The 21989-nt window shown below is 56.1% G+C and overlaps 1 protein-coding gene across 1 annotated transcript in view; it reads right to left on the reverse strand.

Annotated features, from left to right (window-relative positions):
• Nucleotides 1-21989, reverse strand: part of LOC140392133 (arf-GAP with Rho-GAP domain, ANK repeat and PH domain-containing protein 1-like) — a 209737-nt gene that overhangs the window by 75039 nt on the left and 112709 nt on the right. Inside the window, 3 exon segments of the mRNA XM_072477471.1 lie at nt 2839-2952; nt 19224-19341; nt 20834-20902. Coding sequence (XP_072333572.1) covers nt 2839-2952; nt 19224-19341; nt 20834-20902 — 301 coding nt within the window.

Here is a 21989-nt window from a genome sequence, read left to right on the forward strand (position 1 = left end):
TGTCACCCCCCGATTCCTGTCACCCCCACATTCCTGTCAACCCCCGATTCCTGTCACCCCCACATTCCTGTCACCCCCCCGATTCCTGTCACCCCCCCGATTCCGGTCAAACCCCCCCCTGATTCCGGTCACCCCCCGATTCCTGTCACCCCCCCCCGATTCCTGTCACCTCCGATTCCTGTCACCCCCCCCCGATTCCTGTCACCCCCGATTCCTGTCACCCCACCCCCCGATTCCTGTCACTCCCCCACATTCCTGTCACCTCCCCCGATTCCTGTCACCCCCCCAATTCCTGTCACCCCCCCACATTCCTGTCACCCCCCCCACATTCCAGTCACCCCCCCGATTCCTGTCACCCCCCGATTCCTGTCACCCCCCTCGATTCCTGTCACCCCCCCGATTCCTGTCACCCCCCCGATTCCTGTCACCCCCCGATTCCTGTCACCCCCCCGATTCCTGTCACCCCCCCCATTCCTGTCACCCCCACATTCCTGTCACCCCCCCGATTCCTGTCACCCCCACATTCCTGTCACCCCCCCGATTCCTGTCACCCCCCCCCCGATTCCTGTCACCCCCCCCGATTCCTGTCACCCCCCCGATTCCGGTCTAACCCCCCCCCCCCGATTCCGGTCACCCCCGCCCCGATTCTTCTCAAACCCCCCCCCCGATTCCTGTCACCCCCCCGATTCCTGTCACCCCCCCGATTCCTGTCCTTGTTCACCATGAATCTCTCCACCTCTGTTTAAAAACGTTCAGAAACTCCGCTTCCACCGTATTTTGCACAGAAGAGCTCCAGAGACCCACGACCCTCAGAGAAAAACATTCTCCTCATCTCCGGCTTAAAAGAGAGACCCCTTATTTTTAAACAGTGACCCCCTAATTCTATCTTGAAAAGCTGGATTGAGTCTGCCTCCATCACTCCTTCAGACAGTACATTCCAGATCCTAACCACTCGCTGTGTGAATCTGCCTCCACCACACTCACAGACAGTACATTCCAGGTCCTAACCACTCGCTGTGTGAATCTGCCTCCACCACACTCTCAGACAGTACATTCCAGATCCTAACCACTCGCTGTGTGAATCTGTCTCCACCACACTCTCAGACAGTACATTCCAGATCCTAACCACTCGCTGTGTGAATCTGTCTCCACCACACTCTCAGACAGTACATTCCAGATCCTAACCACTCGCTGTGTGAATCTGTCTCCACCACACTCTCAGACAGTACATTCCAGATCCTAACCACTCGCTGTGTGAATCTGTCTCCACCACACTCTCAGACAGTACATTCCAGATCCTAACCACTCGCTGTGTGAATCTGTCTCCACCACACTCACAGACAGTACATTCCAGATCCTAACCACTCGCTGTGTGAATCTGCCTCCACCACACTCACAGACAGTACATTCCAGATCCTAACCACTCACTGTGTGAATCTGTCTCCACCACACTCACAGACAGTACATTCCAGATCCTAACCACTCGCTGTGTGAATCTGTCTCCACCACACTCACAGACAGTACATTCCAGATCCTAACCACTCGCTGTGTGAATCTGTCTCCACCACACTCACAAACAGTACATTCCAGATCCTAACCACTCGCTGTGTGAATCTGTCTCCACCACACTCACAGACAGTACATTCCAGATCCTAACCACTCGCTGTGTGAATCTGCCTCCACCACACTCACAGCCAGTACATTCCAGATCCTAACCACTCGCTGTGTGAATCTGCCTCCACCACACTCACAGACAGTACATTCCAGATCCTAACCACTCGCTGTGTGAATCTATCTCCACCACACTCACAGACAGTACATTCCTGATCCTAACCAGTCGCTGTGTGAAAAGGTTTTTCCTCATGTCCCCGGTGCTTCTTTTGCCAATTACCTTAAAATGGTTTAGATTCTTTTTTAAATAAATTCTTTATCAATTAAGAGTCAACAGTATTGCTGTGGGTCTGGAGTTACGTGTAGGGCAGACAGAGTAAGGACGGCAGATTTCCCTCCCTAAAGGGCAGCTGGATTTTTACAACAATCGATACTAGTTTCATAGTCACCATCGCTGAGACTAGCTTTTTATTCCAGATTTATTAACTGAATTTAAGTTCCACCAGCTGCCTTGGTGGGATTTGAACCCGTGGCCCCAGATCATTACCCTGGGGCCTCAGGATTACTCGTCCAGTGACATCACCACTAGGCCACCATCTCCCCCATTCTTGCCACCAATGGTGACAGTTTCTCCCGGTCTACTTTGTCCGGAGACCTCGTGGTTTTGGACACCTCTATCATTGAGCCAGTGAGTTTTACAGCTCTCTAGCCCATCCCGTCAGTGGCGACCATCAAGTGCATATCTAGGAGCAAATCTCCTCTTGACCTTCTCTTCTCCAAGGAAAACAGTCCCGACTTCCCCGACCCATCTACGTAATGGAAGTTCCTCATCCCCGGAGCCATCCTTGTGAATCTCTGAAGCCTTCCCATCCTCCCGAAAGTCCAGGATTGGGCCAATGTCCCGGCTGAGCCTGAATGAGCGTTTTGTTACAGATTTAGTGTAGCTTCCCTCTGCCGCATGGGGGTCTTCTCTAGTTCAACAACTCCCTCCCGTTCCCTCCCCTCCCCGTCTCCCCCCAAACCGGCTGCTTATCCCCACCCTCCCAGCATCTCCTTCCTCCCCCCACCCCTCTTTCCCAGTTGCCCCCTCCTTCTGCCTTGGACCGCCCGTATGACGCACAAGCCTTCAACCCAAATCCGATGCCGCCCACTGTGTCATGCAAGGCAAGTACCTCCCAGCTTTACGTTGGGACCGAAGAGTTTGGCTTCTGCCAATGGTGCACCTACCCAGGTACATCAGCATGGTTTCCATGGCGATGTTCTTTTTCACCACTAAGTAACTATCGGTGCCCAACGAGTGTAGGATCGGTAAGACTTTCTCTGTGTAATGTAGCGGTCGTTCTGAAAGAGAAATGCACATGGTTAAAACTGGGGAAGAGTTAGTTTTAGTAAAAGCGACCTCGCCAACGCCGCTATCCAATGACATGAAATCATTATCCCTCAGTATTCACAGCACAGAAACAGGCCATTCAGCCCATCTGCTCCATGCTGGTGTCTCTACTCCACATCAATCTCCTCCCATTCTCCCCTTCACCTCGCCCCTATCACCATATATGGAGTCTGCACCTTCTCCCCGTGTCGCCGTGGGTTTCCTCCGGGTGCTCTGGTTTCGTCCCGCAGTCCGAAGAGGCGCAGTTTAGGGGGATTGGCCAAATCGATGCGCGGTGCTACGGGGATTGGGCGGAGAAGTGGACCCAGGTAGCGTGCCCTTTCGGAGAGTCGGTGCAGACTCGATGGGCCAAATGGCTTCCTTCTGCACTGTAGGAATTCTATGATATCCTTCTACTCCATTCACACGCATGTGTTTATCCAGTTTTCCCTTAAAACGCATCTGTACGATTTACCTTAACCACTCGGTGTGGTTAGCACAGCACACCCTCAGTATAGAACCCGGAGCTTACACCATGAGATTCTGACTCACTGACAGCTCTGACATTAGAATTAGTATCTGATGCAAGAGGACTTTATGACTACAAATAACAGAATTGGAAAAACGCCATTTGGACTTAATCTGGTGTACCCCAGACATTCCAGAAAGCCACATCTCTGGGACTCATGGGGCACGATTGAACGGAATGTGAAAAAAGTCCCTCAGCGAGCTTGATTAGCCGCATATTCCCCACAATTCGCAGCACTGGGAATTACTACGCCATCCAACGTCCCTCAGGTTAGATAGTGGGCCTCAGCGAGGAACACACGGCCAGTGTCACACACAGCCGCCAGAACCCTCCCTATCTCTGTAACCGCCCCCAGCCCCTACAACCCTCCCTATTTCTGTAACCTCCCCCAGCCCCTACAACCCTCCCTGTCTCTGTAACCTCCCCCAGCCCCTACAACCCTCCCTATCTCTGTAACCTCCCAAAGCCCCTCCAACCCTCCCTGTCTCTGTAACCTCCCAAAGCCCCTCCAACCCTCCCTGTCTCTGTAACCTCCCAAAGCCCCTCCAACCCTCCCTGTCTCTGTAACCTCCCAAAGCCCCTACAACACTCCCTGTCTCTGTAACCTCCCAAAGCCCCTACAACCCTCCCTATCTCTGTAACCTCGTCCAGCCCCTACAACCCTCCCTATTTCTGTAACCTCCCCCAGCCCCTACAACCCTCCCTATTTCTGTAACCTCCCCCAGCCCCTACAACCCTCCCTGTCTCTATAACCTCCCCCAGCCCCTACAACCCTCCCTGTCTCTGTAACCTCCCCCAGCCCCTACAACCCTCCCTATCTCTGTAACCGCCCCCAGCCCCTACAACCCTCCATGTCTCTGTAACCTCCCCCAGCCCCTACAACCCTCCCTTTCTCTGTAACCTCCCAAAGCCCCTCCAACCCTCCCTGTCTCTGTAACCTCCCAAAGCCCCTCCAACCCTCCCTGTCTCTGTAACCTCCCAAAGCCCCTACAACCCTCCCTATCTCTGTAAACGCCCCCAGCCCCTACAACCCTCCCTATCTCTGTAAACGCCCCCAGCCCCTACAACCCTCCCTATCTCTGTAACCTTCCCCAGCCCCTACAACCCTCCCTATCACTGTGACCTCGTCCAGCCCCTACAACCCTCCCTATCTCTGTAACCTCGTCCAGCTCCTATAACCCTCCCCATCTCTGTAACCTCGTCCAGCCCCTATAACCCTCCCCATCTCTGTAACCTCGTCCAGCCCCTATAACCCTCCCCATCTCTGTAACCTCCCCCAGCCCCTATAACCCTCCCCATCTCTGTAACCTCGTCCAGCCCCTATAACCCTCCCTATCACTGTAACCTCGTCCAGCCCCTATAACCCTCCCTATCACTGTAACCTCGTCCAGCCCCTATAACCCTCCCTATCACTGTAACCTCGTCCAGCCCCTATAACCCTCCCCATCTCTGTAACCTCGTCCAGCCCCTATAACCCTCCCCATCTTTGTAACCTTGTCCAGCCCCTATAACCCTCCCTATCTCTGTAACCTCGTCCAGCCCCTATAAACCTCCCCATCTCTGTAACCTCCCCCAGCCCCTATAACCCTCCCATTCTCTGTAACCTCCCCCAGCCCCTATAACCCTCCCCATCTCTGTAACCTCGTCCAGCCCCTACAACCCTCCCATCTCTGTAACCTCCCCCAGCCCCTATAACCCTCCCCATCTCTGTAACCTCCCCCAGCCCCTATAACCCTCCCCATCTCTGTAACCTCCCCCAGCCCCTACAACCCTCCCTATCACTGTAACTTCGTCCAGCCCCTATAACCCTCCCTATCTCTGTAACCTCGTCCAGCCCCTATAACCCTCCCCATCTCTGTAACCTCGTCCAGCCCCTATAACCCTACCCATCTCTGTAACCTCGTCCAGCCCCTATAACCCTCCCTATCACTGTAACCTCGTCCAGCCCCTATAACCCTCCCTATCTCTGTAACCTCATCCAGCCCCTATAACCCTCCCCATCTCTGTAACCTCGTCCAGCCCCTATAATCCTCCCCATCTCTGTAACCTCGTCCAGCCCCTATAATCCTCCCCATCTCTGTAACCTCGTCCAGCCCCTATAACCCTCCCTATCTCTGTAACCTCCCCCAGCCCCTACAACCCTCCCTATCACTGTAACCTCGTCCAGCCCCTATAACCCTCCCCATCTCTGTAACCTCGTCCAGCCCCTATAACCCTCCCCATCTCTGTAACCTCCCCCAGCCCCTACAACCCTCCCTATCACTGTAACCTCGTCCAGCCCCTATAACCCTCCCTATCTGTGTAACCTCGTCCAGCCCCTATAACCCTCCCCATCTCTGTAACATCGTCCAGCCCCTATAATCCTCCCCATCTCTGTAACCGCCCCCAGCCCCTACAACCCTCCATGTCTCTGTAACCTCCCCCAGCCCCTACAACCCTCCCTTTCTCTGTAACCTCCCAAAGCCCCTCCAACCCTCCCTGTCTCTGTAACCTCCCAAAGCCCCTCCAACCCTCCCTGTCTCTGTAACCTCCCAAAGCCCCTACAACCCTCCCTATCTCTGTAAACGCCCCCAGCCCCTACAACCCTCCCTATCTCTGTAAACGCCCCCAGCCCCTACAACCCTCCCTATCTCTGTAACCTTCCCCAGCCCCTACAACCCTCCCTATCACTGTGACCTCGTCCAGCCCCTACAACCCTCCCTATCTCTGTAACCTCGTCCAGCTCCTATAACCCTCCCCATCTCTGTAACCTCCCCCAGCCCCTAATACCCTCCCCATCTCTGTAACCTCGTCCAGCCCCTATAACCCTCCCCATCTCTGTAACCTCCCCCAGCCCCTATAACCCTCCCCATCTCTGTAACCTCGTCCAGCCCCTATAACCCTCCCTATCACTGTAACCTCGTCCAGCCCCTATAACCCTCCCTATCACTGTAACCTCGTCCAGCCCCTATAACCCTCCCTATCACTGTAACCTCGTCCAGCCCCTATAACCCTCCCCATCTCTGTAACCTCGTCCAGCCCCTATAACCCTCCCCATCTTTGTAACCTTGTCCAGCCCCTATAACCCTCCCTATCTCTGTAACCTCGTCCAGCCCCTATAAACCTCCCCATCTCTGTAACCTCCCCCAGCCCCTATAACCCTCCCATTCTCTGTAACCTCCCCCAGCCCCTATAACCCTCCCCATCTCTGTAACCTCGTCCAGCCCCTACAACCCTCCCATCTCTGTAACCTCCCCCAGCCCCTATAACCCTCCCCATCTCTGTAACCTCCCCCAGCCCCTATAACCCTCCCCATCTCTGTAACCTCCCCCAGCCCCTACAACCCTCCCTATCACTGTAACTTCGTCCAGCCCCTATAACCCTCCCTATCTCTGTAACCTCGTCCAGCCCCTATAACCCTCCCCATCTCTGTAACCTCGTCCAGCCCCTATAACCCTACCCATCTCTGTAACCTCGTCCAGCCCCTATAACCCTCCCTATCACTGTAACCTCGTCCAGCCCCTATAACCCTCCCTATCTCTGTAACCTCATCCAGCCCCTATAACCCTCCCCATCTCTGTAACCTCCCCCAGCCCCTATAACCCTCCCCATCTCTGTAACCTCGTCCAGCCCCTATAATCCTCCCCATCTCTGTAACCTCGTCCAGCCCCTATAATCCTCCCCATCTCTGTAACCTCGTCCAGCCCCTATAACCCTCCCTATCTCTGTAACCTCCCCCAGCCCCTACAACCCTCCCTATCACTGTAACCTCGTCCAGCCCCTATAACCCTCCCCATCTCTGTAACCTCGTCCAGCCCCTATAACCCTCCCCATCTCTGTAACCTCCCCCAGCCCCTACAACCCTCCCTATCACTGTAACCTCGTCCAGCCCCTATAACCCTCCCTATCTGTGTAACCTCGTCCAGCCCCTATAACCCTCCCCATCTCTGTAACATCGTCCAGCCCCTATAATCCTCCCCATCTCTGTAACCGCCCCCAGCCCCTACAACCCTCCATGTCTCTGTAACCTCCCCCAGCCCCTACAACCCTCCCTTTCTCTGTAACCTCCCAAAGCCCCTCCAACCCTCCCTGTCTCTGTAACCTCCCAAAGCCCCTCCAACCCTCCCTGTCTCTGTAACCTCCCAAAGCCCCTACAACCCTCCCTATCTCTGTAAACGCCCCCAGCCCCTACAACCCTCCCTATCTCTGTAAACGCCCCCAGCCCCTACAACCCTCCCTATCTCTGTAACCTTCCCCAGCCCCTACAACCCTCCCTATCACTGTGACCTCGTCCAGCCCCTACAACCCTCCCTATCTCTGTAACCTCGTCCAGCTCCTATAACCCTCCCCATCTCTGTAACCTCGTCCAGCCCCTATAACCCTCCCCATCTCTGTAACCTCCCCCAGCCCCTATAACCCTCCCCATCTCTGTAACCTCCCCCAGCCCCTATAACCCTCCCCATCTCTGTAACCTCGTCCAGCCCCTATAACCCTCCCTATCACTGTAACCTCGTCCAGCCCCTATAACCCTCCCTATCACTGTAACCTCGTCCAGCCCCTATAACCCTCCCCATCTCTGTAACCTCGTCCAGCCCCTATAACCCTCCCTATCACTGTAACCTCGTCCAGCCCCTATAACCCTCCCCATCTTTGTAACCTTGTCCAGCCCCTATAACCCTCCCTATCTCTGTAACCTCGTCCAGCCCCTATAAACCTCCCCATCTCTGTAACCTCATCCAGCCCCTATAACCCTCCCCATCTTTGTAACCTTGTCCAGCCCCTATAACCCTCCCTATCTCTGTAACCTCGCCCAGCCCCTATAACCCTCCCCATCTCTGTAACCTCGTCCAGCCCCTATAACCCTCCCCATCTTTGTAACCTTGTCCAGCCCCTATAACCCTCCCTATCTCTGTAACCTCGTCCAGCCCCTATAAACCTCCCCATCTCTGTAACCTCCCCCAGCCCCTATAACCCTCCCATTCTCTGTAACCTCCCCCAGCCCCTATAACCCTCCCCATCTCTGTAACCTCGTCCAGCCCCTACAACCCTCCCATCTCTGTAACCTCCCCCAGCCCCTATAACCCTCCCCATCTCTGTAACCTCCCCCAGCCCCTATAACCCTCCCCATCTCTGTAACCTCCCCCAGCCCCTACAACCCTCCCTATCACTGTAACTTCGTCCAGCCCCTATAACCCTCCCCATTCTCTGTAACCTCCCCCAGCCCCTATAACCCTCCCCATCTCTGTAACCTCGTCCAGCCCCTACAACCCTCCCATCTCTGTAACCTCCCCCAGCCCCTATAACCCTCCCCATCTCTGTAACCTCCCCCAGCCCCTATAACCCTCCCCATCTCTGTAACCTCCCCCAGCCCCTACAACCCTCCCTATCACTGTAACTTCGTCCAGCCCCTATAACCCTCCCTATCTCTGTAACCTCATCCAGCCCCTATAACCCTCCCCATCTCTGTAACCTCCCCCAGCCCCTATAACCCTCCCCATCTCTGTAACCTCGTCCAGCCCCTATAATCCTCCCCATCTCTGTAACCTCGTCCAGCCCCTATAATCCTCCCCATCTCTGTAACCTCGTCCAGCCCCTATAACCCTCCCTATCTCTGTAACCTCCCCCAGCCCCTACAACCCTCCCTATCACTGTAACCTCGTCCAGCCCCTATAACCCTCCCCATCTCTGTAACCTCGTCCAGCCCCTATAACCCTCCCCATCTCTGTAACCTCCCCCAGCCCCTACAACCCTCCCTATCACTGTAACTTCGTCCAGCCCCTATAACCCTCCCCATTCTCTGTAACCTCCCCCAGCCCCTATAACCCTCCCCATCTCTGTAACCTCGTCCAGCCCCTACAACCCTCCCATCTCTGTAACCTCCCCCAGCCCCTATAACCCTCCCCATCTCTGTAACCTCCCCCAGCCCCTATAACCCTCCCCATCTCTGTAACCTCCCCCAGCCCCTACAACCCTCCCTATCACTGTAACTTCGTCCAGCCCCTATAACCCTCCCTATCTCTGTAACCTCATCCAGCCCCTATAACCCTCCCCATCTCTGTAACCTCCCCCAGCCCCTATAACCCTCCCCATCTCTGTAACCTCGTCCAGCCCCTATAATCCTCCCCATCTCTGTAACCTCGTCCAGCCCCTATAATCCTCCCCATCTCTGTAACCTCGTCCAGCCCCTATAACCCTCCCTATCTCTGTAACCTCCCCCAGCCCCTACAACCCTCCCTATCACTGTAACCTCGTCCAGCCCCTATAACCCTCCCCATCTCTGTAACCTCGTCCAGCCCCTATAACCCTCCCCATCTCTGTAACCTCCCCCAGCCCCTACAACCCTCCCTATCACTGTAACCTCGTCCAGCCCCTATAACCCTCCCTATCTGTGTAACCTCGTCCAGCCCCTATAATCCTCCCCATGTCTGTAACCTCGTCCAGCCCCTATAATCCTCCCCATCTCTGTAACCTCGTCCAGCCCCTATAACCCTCCCTATCTGTGTAACCTCGTCCAGCCCCTATAACCCTCCCCATCTCTGTAACCTCGTCCAGCCCCTATAACCCTCCCCATCTCTGTAACCTCCCCCAGCCCCTATAACCCTCCCTATCACTGTAACCTCGTCCAGCCCCTATAACCCTCCCTATCTCTGTAACCTCCCCCAGCCCCTACAACCCTCCCTATCACTGTAACCTCGTCCAGCCCCTATAACCCTCCCTATCTGTGTAACCTCGTCCAGCCCCTATAACCCTCCCTATCACTGTAACCTCGTCCAGCCCCTATAACCCTCCCTATCTGTGTAACCTCGTCCAGCCCCTATAACCCTCCCCATCTCTGTAACATCGTCCAGCCCCTATAATCCTCCCCATCTCTGTAACCGCCCCCAGCCCCTACAACCCTCCATGTCTCTGTAACCTCCCCCAGCCCCTACAACCCTCCCTTTCTCTGTAACCTCCCAAAGCCCCTCCAACCCTCCCTGTCTCTGTAACCTCCCAAAGCCCCTACAACCCTCCCTATCTCTGTAAACGCCCCCAGCCCCTACAACCCTCCCTATCTCTGTAAACGCCCCCAGCCCCTACAACCCTCCCTATCTCTGTAACCTTCCCCAGCCCCTACAACCCTCCCTATCACTGTGACCTCGTCCAGCCCCTACAACCCTCCCTATCTCTGTAACCTCGTCCAGCTCCTATAACCCTCCCCATCTCTGTAACCTCCCCCAGCCCCTAATACCCTCCCCATCTCTGTAACCTCGTCCAGCCCCTATAACCCTCCCCATCTCTGTAACCTCCCCCAGCCCCTATAACCCTCCCCATCTCTGTAACCTCGTCCAGCCCCTATAACCCTCCCTATCACTGTAACCTCGTCCAGCCCCTATAACCCTCCCTATCACTGTAACCTCGTCCAGCCCCTATAACCCTCCCTATCACTGTAACCTCGTCCAGCCCCTATAACCCTCCCCATCTCTGTAACCTCGTCCAGCCCCTATAACCCTCCCCATCTTTGTAACCTTGTCCAGCCCCTATAACCCTCCCTATCTCTGTAACCTCGTCCAGCCCCTATAAACCTCCCCATCTCTGTAACCTCCCCCAGCCCCTATAACCCTCCCCATCTCTGTAACCTCCCCCAGCCCCTATAACCCTCCCTATCACTGTAACCTCGTCCAGCCCCTACAACCCTCCCATCTCTGTAACCTCCCCCAGCCCCTATAACCCTCCCCATCTCTGTAACCTCCCCCAGCCCCTATAACCCTCCCCATCTCTGTAACCTCCCCCAGCCCCTACAACCCTCCCTATCACTGTAACTTCGTCCAGCCCCTATAACCCTCCCTATCTCTGTAACCTCGTCCAGCCCCTATAACCCTCCCCATCTCTGTAACCTCGTCCAGCCCCTATAACCCTACCCATCTCTGTAACCTCGTCCAGCCCCTATAACCCTCCCTATCACTGTAACCTCGTCCAGCCCCTATAACCCTCCCTATCTCTGTAACCTCATCCAGCCCCTATAACCCTCCCCATCTCTGTAACCTCCCCCAGCCCCTATAACCCTCCCCATCTCTGTAACCTCGTCCAGCCCCTATAATCCTCCCCATCTCTGTAACCTCGTCCAGCCCCTATAATCCTCCCCATCTCTGTAACCTCGTCCAGCCCCTATAACCCTCCCTATCTCTGTAACCTCCCCCAGCCCCTACAACCCTCCCTATCACTGTAACCTCGTCCAGCCCCTATAACCCTCCCCATCTCTGTAACCTCGTCCAGCCCCTATAACCCTCCCCATCTCTGTAACCTCCCCCAGCCCCTACAACCCTCCCTATCACTGTAACCTCGTCCAGCCCCTATAACCCTCCCTATCTGTGTAACCTCGTCCAGCCCCTATAACCCTCCCCATCTCTGTAACATCGTCCAGCCCCTATAATCCTCCCCATCTCTGTAACCGCCCCCAGCCCCTACAACCCTCCATGTCTCTGTAACCTCCCCCAGCCCCTACAACCCTCCCTTTCTCTGTAACCTCCCAAAGCCCCTCCAACCCTCCCTGTCTCTGTAACCTCCCAAAGCCCCTCCAACCCTCCCTGTCTCTGTAACCTCCCAAAGCCCCTACAACCCTCCCTATCTCTGTAAACGCCCCCAGCCCCTACAACCCTCCCTATCTCTGTAAACGCCCCCAGCCCCTACAACCCTCCCTATCTCTGTAACCTTCCCCAGCCCCTACAACCCTCCCTATCACTGTGACCTCGTCCAGCCCCTACAACCCTCCCTATCTCTGTAACCTCGTCCAGCTCCTATAACCCTCCCCATCTCTGTAACCTCGTCCAGCCCCTATAACCCTCCCCATCTCTGTAACCTCCCCCAGCCCCTATAACCCTCCCCATCTCTGTAACCTCCCCCAGCCCCTATAACCCTCCCCATCTCTGTAACCTCGTCCAGCCCCTATAACCCTCCCTATCACTGTAACCTCGTCCAGCCCCTATAACCCTCCCTATCACTGTAACCTCGTCCAGCCCCTATAACCCTCCCCATCTCTGTAACCTCGTCCAGCCCCTATAACCCTCCCTATCACTGTAACCTCGTCCAGCCCCTATAACCCTCCCCATCTTTGTAACCTTGTCCAGCCCCTATAACCCTCCCTATCTCTGTAACCTCGTCCAGCCCCTATAAACCTCCCCATCTCTGTAACCTCATCCAGCCCCTATAACCCTCCCCATCTTTGTAACCTTGTCCAGCCCCTATAACCCTCCCTATCTCTGTAACCTCGTCCAGCCCCTATAACCCTCCCCATCTCTGTAACCTCGTCCAGCCCCTATAACCCTCCCCATCTTTGTAACCTTGTCCAGCCCCTATAACCCTCCCTATCTCTGTAACCTCGTCCAGCCCCTATAAACCTCCCCATCTCTGTAACCTCCCCCAGCCCCTATAACCCTCCCATTCTCTGTAACCTCCCCCAGCCCCTATAACCCTCCCCATCTCTGTAACCTCGTCCAGCCCCTACAACCCTCCCATCTCTGTAACCTCCCCCAGCCCCTATAACCCTCCCCATCTCTGTAACCTCCCCCAGCCCCTATAACCCTCCCCATCTCTGTAACCTCCCCCAGCCCCTACAACCCTCCCTATCACTGTAACTTCGTCCAGCCCCTATAACCCTCCCCATTCTCTGTAACCTCCCCCAGCCCCTATAACCCTCCCCATCTCTGTAACCTCGTCCAGCCCCTACAACCCTCCCATCTCTGTAACCTCCCCCAGCCCCTATAACCCTCCCCATCTCTGTAACCTCCCCCAGCCCCTATAACCCTCCCCATCTCTGTAACCTCCCCCAGCCCCTACAACCCTCCCTATCACTGTAACTTCGTCCAGCCCCTATAACCCTCCCTATCTCTGTAACCTCATCCAGCCCCTATAACCCTCCCCATCTCTGTAACCTCCCCCAGCCCCTATAACCCTCCCCATCTCTGTAACCTCGTCCAGCCCCTATAATCCTCCCCATCTCTGTAACCTCGTCCAGCCCCTATAATCCTCCCCATCTCTGTAACATCGTCCAGCCCCTATAACCCTCCCTATCTCTGTAACCTCCCCCAGCCCCTACAACCCTCCCTATCACTGTAACCTCGTCCAGCCCCTATAACCCTCCCCATCTCTGTAACCTCGTCCAGCCCCTATAACCCTCCCCATCTCTGTAACCTCCCCCAGCCCCTACAACCCTCCCTATCACTGTAACCTCGTCCAGCCCCTATAACCCTCCCTATCTGTGTAACCTCGTCCAGCCCCTATAATCCTCCCCATCTCTGTAACCTCGTCCAGCCCCTATAACCCTCCCCATCTCTGTAACCTCCCCCAGCCCCTATAACCCTCCCTATCACTGTAACCTCGTCCAGCCCCTATAACCCTCCCTATCTCTGTAACCTCCCCCAGCCCCTACAACCCTCCCTATCACTGTAACCTCGTCCAGCCCCTATAACCCTCCCTATCTGTGTAACCTCGTCCAGCCCCTATAACCCTCCCTATCACTGTAACCTCGTCCAGCCCCTATAACCCTCCCTATCTGTGTAACCTCGTCCAGCCCCTATAACCCTCCCCATCTCTGTAACATCGTCCAGCCCCTATAATCCTCCCCATCTCTGTAACCGCCCCCAGCCCCTACAACCCTCCATGTCTCTGTAACCTCCCCCAGCCCCTACAACCCTCCCTTTCTCTGTAACCTCCCAAAGCCCCTCCAACCCTCCCTGTCTCTGTAACCTCCCAAAGCCCCTCCAACCCTCCCTGTCTCTGTAACCTCCCAAAGCCCCTACAACCCTCCCTATCTCTGTAAACGCCCCCAGCCCCTACAACCCTCCCTATCTCTGTAAACGCCCCCAGCCCCTACAACCCTCCCTATCTCTGTAACCTTCCCCAGCCCCTACAACCCTCCCTATCTCTGTAACCTCCCCCAGCCCCTATAACCCTCCCCATCTCTGTAACCTCGTCCAGCCCCTATAACCCTCCCTATCACTGTAACCTCGTCCAGCCCCTATAACCCTCCCTATCACTGTGACCTCGTCCAGCCCCTAAAACCCTCCCCATCTCTGTAACCTCCCCCAGCCCCTATAACCCTCCCCATCTCTGTAACCTCGTCCAGCCCCTATAACCCTCCCTATCACTGTAACCTCGTCCAGCCCCTATAACCCTCCCTATCACTGTAACCTCGTCCAGCCCCTATAACCCTCCCCATCTCTGTAACCTCGTCCAGCCCCTATAACCCTCCCCATCTTTGTAACCTTGTCCAGCCCCTATAACCCTCCCTATCTCTGTAACCTCGTCCAGCCCCTATAAACCTCCCCATCTCTGTAACCTCCCCCAGCCCCTATAACCCTCCCATTCTCTGTAACCTCCCCCAGCCCCTATAACCCTCCCCATCTCTGTAACCTCGTCCAGCCCCTACAACCCTCCCATCTCTGTAACCTCCCCCAGCCCCTATAACCCTCCCCATCTCTGTAACCTCCCCCAGCCCCTATAACCCTCCCCATCTCTGTAACCTCCCCCAGCCCCTACAACCCTCCCTATCACTGTAACTTCGTCCAGCCCCTATAACCCTCCCTATCTCTGTAACCTCGTCCAGCCCCTATAACCCTCCCCATCTCTGTAACCTTGTCCAGCCCCTATAACCCTCCCCATCTCTGTAACCTCGTCCAGCCCCTATAACCCTACCCATCTCTGTAACCTCGTCCAGCCCCTATAACCCTCCCTATCACTGTAACCTCGTCCAGCCCCTATAACCCTCCCTATCTCTGTAACCTCATCCAGCCCCTATAACCCTCCCCATCTCTGTAACCTCCCCCAGCCCCTATAACCCTCCCCATCTCTGTAACCTCGTCCAGCCCCTATAATCCTCCCCATCTCTGTAACCTCGTCCAGCCCCTATAATCCTCCCCATCTCTGTAACCTCGTCCAGCCCCTATAACCCTCCCTATCTCTGTAACCTCCCCCAGCCCCTACAACCCTCCCTATCACTGTAACCTCGTCCAGCCCCTATCACCCTCCCCATCTCTGTAACCTCGTCCAGCCCCTATAACCCTCCCTATCTCTGTAACCTCCCCCAGCCCCTACAACCCTCCCTATCACTGTAACTTCATCCAGCCCCTACAACCCTCCCTATCTGTGTAACCTCGTCCAGCCCCTATAACCCTCCCCATCTCTGTAACCGCCCCCAGCCCCTACAACCCTCCATGTCTCTGTAACCTCCCCCAGCCCCCACAACCCTCCCTGTCTCTGTAACCTCCCCCAGCCCCTACAACCCTCCCTGTCTCTGTAACCTCCCAAAGCCCCTCCAACCCTCCCTGTCTCTGTAACCTCCCAAAGCCCCTCCAACCCTCCCTGTCTCTGTAAACGCCCCCAGCCCCTACAACCCTCCCTATCTCTGTAAACGCCCCCAGCCCCTACAACCCTCCCTATCTCTGTAACCTTCCCCAGCCCCTACAACCCTCCCTATCACTGTGACCTCGTCCAGCCCCTATAACCCTCCCCATCTCTGTAACCTCCCCCAGCCCCTATAACCCTCCCCATCTCTGTAACCTCCCCCAGCCCCTATAACCCTCCCTATCACTGTAACCTCGTCCAGCCCCTATAACCCTCCCCATCTCTGTAACCTCGTCCAGCCCCTATAACCCTCCCCATCTTTGTAACCTTGTCCAGCCCCTATAACCCTCCCTATCTCTGTAACCTCGTCCAGCCCCTATAAACCTCCCCATCTCTGTAACCTCCCCCAGCCCCTATAACCCTCCCATTCTCTGTAACCTCCCCCAGCCCCTATAACCCTCCCCATCTCTGTAACCTCGTCCAGCCCCTATAACCCTCCCCATCTCTGTAACCTCGTCCAGCCCCTATAACCCTCCCTGTCTCTGTAACCTTGTCCAGTACTCCTCCATAGTTGGCCATATCTCCAGTCGCCTGGGTCCTGAGTTCTCTCTCTCAACTCCTCTCCACAACACTCTCTCCTCCATTAAGACTCTCTCTAGTGATGAGTGCCGCCCATGAGACATTTTGTTGACCGTTGGCCCTGTGCAGAGCTGTCACATTCTGCTGATTTCCATCCGTGGCGTTTATTTTCCTCCCAGTCGGTGGGACTAAAGTGATTCGCGAGTGAAGCGAGGGCGAGTGAAGCGAGGGCGAGTGAAGCGAGGGCGAGTGAAGCGAGGGGCAAGTGAAGCGAGGGCGAGTGAAGCGAGGGGCGAGTGAAGCGAGGGCGAGTGAAGCGAGGGCGAGTGAAGCGAGGGCGAGTGAAGCGAGGGCGAGTGAAGCGAGGGGCGAGTGAAGCGTGGGCGAGTGAAGCGAGGGCGAGTGAAGCGAGGGGCTAGTGAAGCGAGGGCGAGTGAAGCGAGGGCGAGTGAAGCGAGGGGCGAGTGAAGCGAGGGGCGAGTGAAGCGAGGGGCGAGTGAAGCGTGGGCGAGTGAAGCGAGGGCGAGTGAAGCGAGGGGCGAGTGAAGCGAGGGCGAGTGAAGCGAGGGAGAGTGAAGCGAGGGGCGAGTGAAGCGAGGGGCGAGTGAAGCGTGGGCGAGTGAAGCGAGGGCGAGTGAAGCGAGGGGCGAGTGAAGCGAGGGCGAGTGAAGCGAGGGCGAGTGAAGCGAGGGCGAGTGAAGCGAGGGGCGAGTGAAGCGAGGGCGAGTGAAGCGAGGGCGAGTGAAGCGAGGGCGAGTGAAGTGAGGGGCGAGTGAAGCGAGGGGCGAGTGAAGCGAGGGCGAGTGAAGCGAGGGCGAGTGAAGCGAGAAGCGAGTGAAGCGAGAGCGAGTGAAGCGAGGGCGAGTGAAGCGAGGGCGAGTGAAGCGAGGGTGAGTGAGGCGAGGGACGAGTGAAGCGAGGGTGAGTGAAGCGAGGGCGAGTGAAGTGAGGGGCGAGTGAAGCGAGGGCGAGTGAAGCGAGGGCGAGTGAAGCGAGGGTGAGTGAAGCGAGGGCGAGTGAAGCGAGGGGCGAGTGAAGCGAGGGCGAGTGAAGCGAGGGGCGAGTGAAGCGAGGGCGAGTGAAGCGAGGGCGAGTGAAGCGAGGGCGAGTGAAGTGAGGGGCGAGTGAAGCGAGGGGCGAGTGAAGCGAGGGCGAGTGAAGCGAGGGGCGAGTGAAGCGAGGGGCGAGTGAAGCGAGGGCGAGTGAAGCGAGGGGCGAGTGAAGCGAGGGGCGAGTGAAGCGAGGGTGAGTGAAGCGAGGGCGAGTGAAGCGAGGGCGAGTGAAGCGAGGGGCGAGTGAAGCGAGGGTGAGTGAAGCGAGGGGCGAGTGAAGCGAGGGTGAGTGAAGCGAGGGGCGAGTGAAGCGAGGGTGAGTGAAGCGAGGGGCGAGTGAAGCGAGGGGCGAGTGAAGCGAGGGCGAGTGAAGCGAGGGCGAGTGAAGCGAGGGTACGAGCTGATTGCTCACAACATTGACAGCGAGTGCTGTGCACTCCCTCTGCGCCCAAAGTGGAAATGTTTATTTTGTTTTTACCATTTGAAGTTGATGATATTTCAATGAATATATAAATGATAAAAGCATTTTCTATAACTTATGAAATATTCAGCGTGTATTAAATGTAATTAATCTTACTCATGGGGCCATGGTTAGTGAACAAGCCAATTTAAATCTTGCGGCCCCCCTGAGATGAGGGAGGGTCACTCTTGCGGCCCACCCACTAGCCGAGGTTGCCATCGCTAGTCTACACACTATCGCCCTATCTCCAGCACTCCCTGCAGTGTCTGCTCATTTACTGTGCCCTGTTCCAATATATTGGTTCAACATCGCCCCCAGCAGGTTCCCACTGGTACTGGTGCTCTCTGATCAGGCCTTGCAAGCCCTAAATCAGGGGCGAAATTCTCCGGAAACGGCGCGATGTCCGCCGACTGCCGCCCAAAATGGCGCAAATCAGTCGGGCATCGCGCCGCATCAAAGGTGCGGAATGCTCCGCATCTTGTGGGGCCGAGCCCCAACCTTAAGGGGCTAGGCCGGCGCCGGACGAATTTCCGCCCCGCCAGCTGGCGGAAAAGGCCTTTGTTGCCCCGCCAGCTGGCGCGGAAATGACATCTCCGGGCGGCGCATGCGCGGGAGCGTTAGCGGCCGCTGACGGCATTCCCTCGCATGCGCAGTGGGGAGAGTCTCTTCCGCCTCCGCCATGGTGGAGACCGTGGCGAAGGCGGAAGGGAAAGAGCGCCCCCACGGCACAGGCCCGCCCGCGGATCGGTGGGCCCCGATTGCGGGCCAGGCCACCGTGGGGGCACCCCCCGGGGCCAGGTCGCCCCGCGCCCCCCCCAGGACCCCGGAGCCCGCCCGCGCTGCCTTGTCCCGCTGGTAAGGTAGGTGGTTTAATCTACGCCGGCGGGACAGGCATTTTAGCGGCGGGACTTCGGCCCATCCGGGCCGGAGAATCGCCGGGGGGGGGGGGGGCCTTCCCGTCCCCGCCGAATATCTGGTGCCGGAGAATTTGGCACCCGGCGGGGGCGGGATTCACGCCAGCCCCCAGCGATTCTCCGACCTGGCGGGGGGTCGGAGAATCTCGCCCCAGGTATAATAAAACCTCAACTGTGGAAAGAGAAACAAGAGATTTGAGGGGAGCTGGGGCAAGGGTTGCTGAAAGGGGCCAGATTGAAAAGTTAAAAAAGCAGCGAGAGTGCGGCTGGCTTGACGGAGGGAGTTATTCCTCCGTCCACAACGTGGATCAGGTATGTAAGCCGGTGTGCAGGAGATACTCGGGAAGAATGTGCCGGGGAGGCGGAACGCGCGCACATTGCGGAGGCGGGCAAGTGTGGGAACGGAACTCACCCATTTCCTCCCTCTCGACCACCTCAAAGCAGCACCAATTGTCCTTCTCCTTGGTAATCAGTTTGCGCAGGTAGAGAATTTCATTGGCCAATTCCTGAGCCGTCATGGTCGCTGGGACCTACAGGTGGGGGGCGTGGGGGGGAAGAGGGGAAACGAGATAATCGGACAGGTAAACGGGACTGAATACAAACACCTTACATGTCATCGTGGAGCCAATTTCAACCCCCCCCCCCCCCATCCACATCCTAACATCCCCTTCCCCCAGCCCACCCCCCGCCCCCTACCATCCCCACCTCCCCTGCCCCATCAACCATTCCTCCCCCACCCCACCCCCAAGCTCCCGCACCATCCTCTCCTGGTGTTGGGACTGGCGCGGCTGCAGCACTGGACAATCCAGCCCGGTCACTCAAGGGGGGGGGGGGCGGGGGGGGGGGGGCCGGGGGATTGTCTCACTGAACCCAGATTCCAATCACCCCGACAGCCAACGGGGATAAAGTCTACCCTTGGGCCGCCCAGTCTGGTTGGCCGTATTTCTGGGGGTTTCATCACATGACCGGGTCGTCGCCGGTGATTTTAGAACGACCAAAACAGTCAAGAGCCATCCAGTCAGATAAGGAAGACTCCTTTCACTCCGATTGGTTGGGGCAAAGCAAGGGGGGGGGATGACAAGAACAGGGATATATCCAATCAGAATTGGCGACTCCGAATGAGATAGAATTTAAAATCTCAATGTCAACGTGCGTGACACACCCACCTGGAAACAAGTGAAAGTGTAAATCAGGTATGTTTAAACCCAGGTGAATGGGCGGCACAGTAGCACAGTGGTTGGCACTGTTGCTTCACAGCGCCAGGGTCCCAGGTTCGATTCCCGTCTTGGGTCACTGTCTGTGTGGAGTCTGCACGTTCTCCCCGGGTCTGCGTGGGTTTCCTCCGGGTGCTCCGGTTTCCTCCCACGAGTCCCGAAAGACGTGCTGTTAGGTAATTTGGACATTGTGAATTCTCCCTCTGTGTACCCGAACAGGCGCCGGAGTGTGGCGACTAGGGGATTTTCACAGTAACTTCATTGCAGCGTTAATGTAAGCCTATTTGTGACAGTAAAGATTATTAAAAATATAAAATAAATTCAAACGCTACACGGGGGATAATGATCCCTCTGAACCTTTATTGTCACATTGGGTTTGTTCATTTCAGTGCCGCTGTTATATCTGTGTGTGTGTGGATGCACACACATCATCCTAATTGGAACAATTTGGAAGTGTCCAGCCCAGGAGCTGCACGGTTTCAGTGGGAATGCAGGCGGGCAGCTCAGGCAGAGGGGAAAAGGACACATCAGTCCCTTCACACCTCATGACCAGGATTCGCCACCCGTTACGATTCACTTCCCGTCGGCAACACCCCCCCCACCCGTGGGTTCCCCAGCGGCGTGGGGGTGGGGGGCAGCTTCAATGAGAACTCCCATTGAGGAGCAACAGGAGCACAATCCCGTCGCCACCGGAGACAGCGTGCCGCCGGGAAGCACACGGTGGGGAAACCAGAGAATCCGTCCCGACATCACAGAGACCCCACTGGAGAAGCTGATCAACCAGGAGAACCAGTTCTTCCCAACTCACCTTCAAACTCAACTCACATTCCGACTTCTTCTCCTCCAAGTACACAGTGCAGATGAAGTCACCAGCATTCTACACGGGAGAGCAGAGAGAGTTACTCAGAGGGGTATCGGTAATCGGTCCCAACCAGTTTAAGACTCAGTCCCATCGATTTTACAACTGTGTTTGACATCCAGAACTCCAGCCCTGTGTATTTTACCGTTCTCTAATCACTGTTATGGGATGTGGGCTTCGCTGGCTCGGCCAGCATTTATTGCCCATCCCTAATTGCCCTTGACAAGGTGGTGGTGAGCTGCCTTCTTGAACCGCTGCAATCTTTGAGGTGTAGGTACACCCACTGTGCTGTTAGGGAGAGAGTTCCAGGATTATCCCCCAGCGACAGGGAAGGAACGGCGACATATTTCCAAGTCAGGGTGGTGAGTGACTTGGAGGGGAACCTCCAGGTGGTGGGGTTCCCAGGTATCTGCTGCTCTTGTCCTTCTAGATCAGTGTTTTTCAAACTTTGTTTCCGGTGACCCATTTTGACCAACCGGCCAACCTTCGAGACCCAACCTGGCCGATCTCCGTGACCCACGCTGGCCGACCTTCGCGACCCATGCCGGTTGACCCTCGCAGCTCACGCTGGCTGAACTTCGCGACCCACCATTTTCTCTTAGCTTGTTTGCTGCTGACAAAATGGAGGAATCGCAATCGCGCCCAAAAGCACGTGATGGCGACGTTCGGGGGGCCGTGACCTGCTCTCTGCCTCCCTTCAGGCAGGAAGATTACATAGAATTTTATTAAAAATCTTCTGCATCTCCGGTTGTGCAGATTCGCGGCAACAGCCGGCATTAAAAGGCACTTGAATATTAATGAATTGATAAAGCTTCCAAATACGACCTGCAGGCACTTTTGTTGGACTGTTTAAAACTCAAGATTTAAAAAGTTGACATCTCTTGTTTGAAGTTTACAGCTGCGGTGAAACCATCGTTGGATCACTCACCATTCTTGGAGTAAGAGACTTCCACTTCATCAGCATCAAAGTTCAGAAAGTAACCAATCAAGTCATTCTCCCCGAGCCTCTTGCAGATGGTTTTAACAATGCCGGCTGCGAACGGCCTTCAAAACGGCTGCGACCAGGTTTTTAAAAATGCAGCCACACTGCGCATGCGTACTCGCT

Source organism: Scyliorhinus torazame, chromosome 15 (genome assembly GCF_047496885.1).
Source record: "Scyliorhinus torazame isolate Kashiwa2021f chromosome 15, sScyTor2.1, whole genome shotgun sequence".
NCBI lineage: Eukaryota > Metazoa > Chordata > Chondrichthyes > Carcharhiniformes > Scyliorhinidae > Scyliorhinus > Scyliorhinus torazame.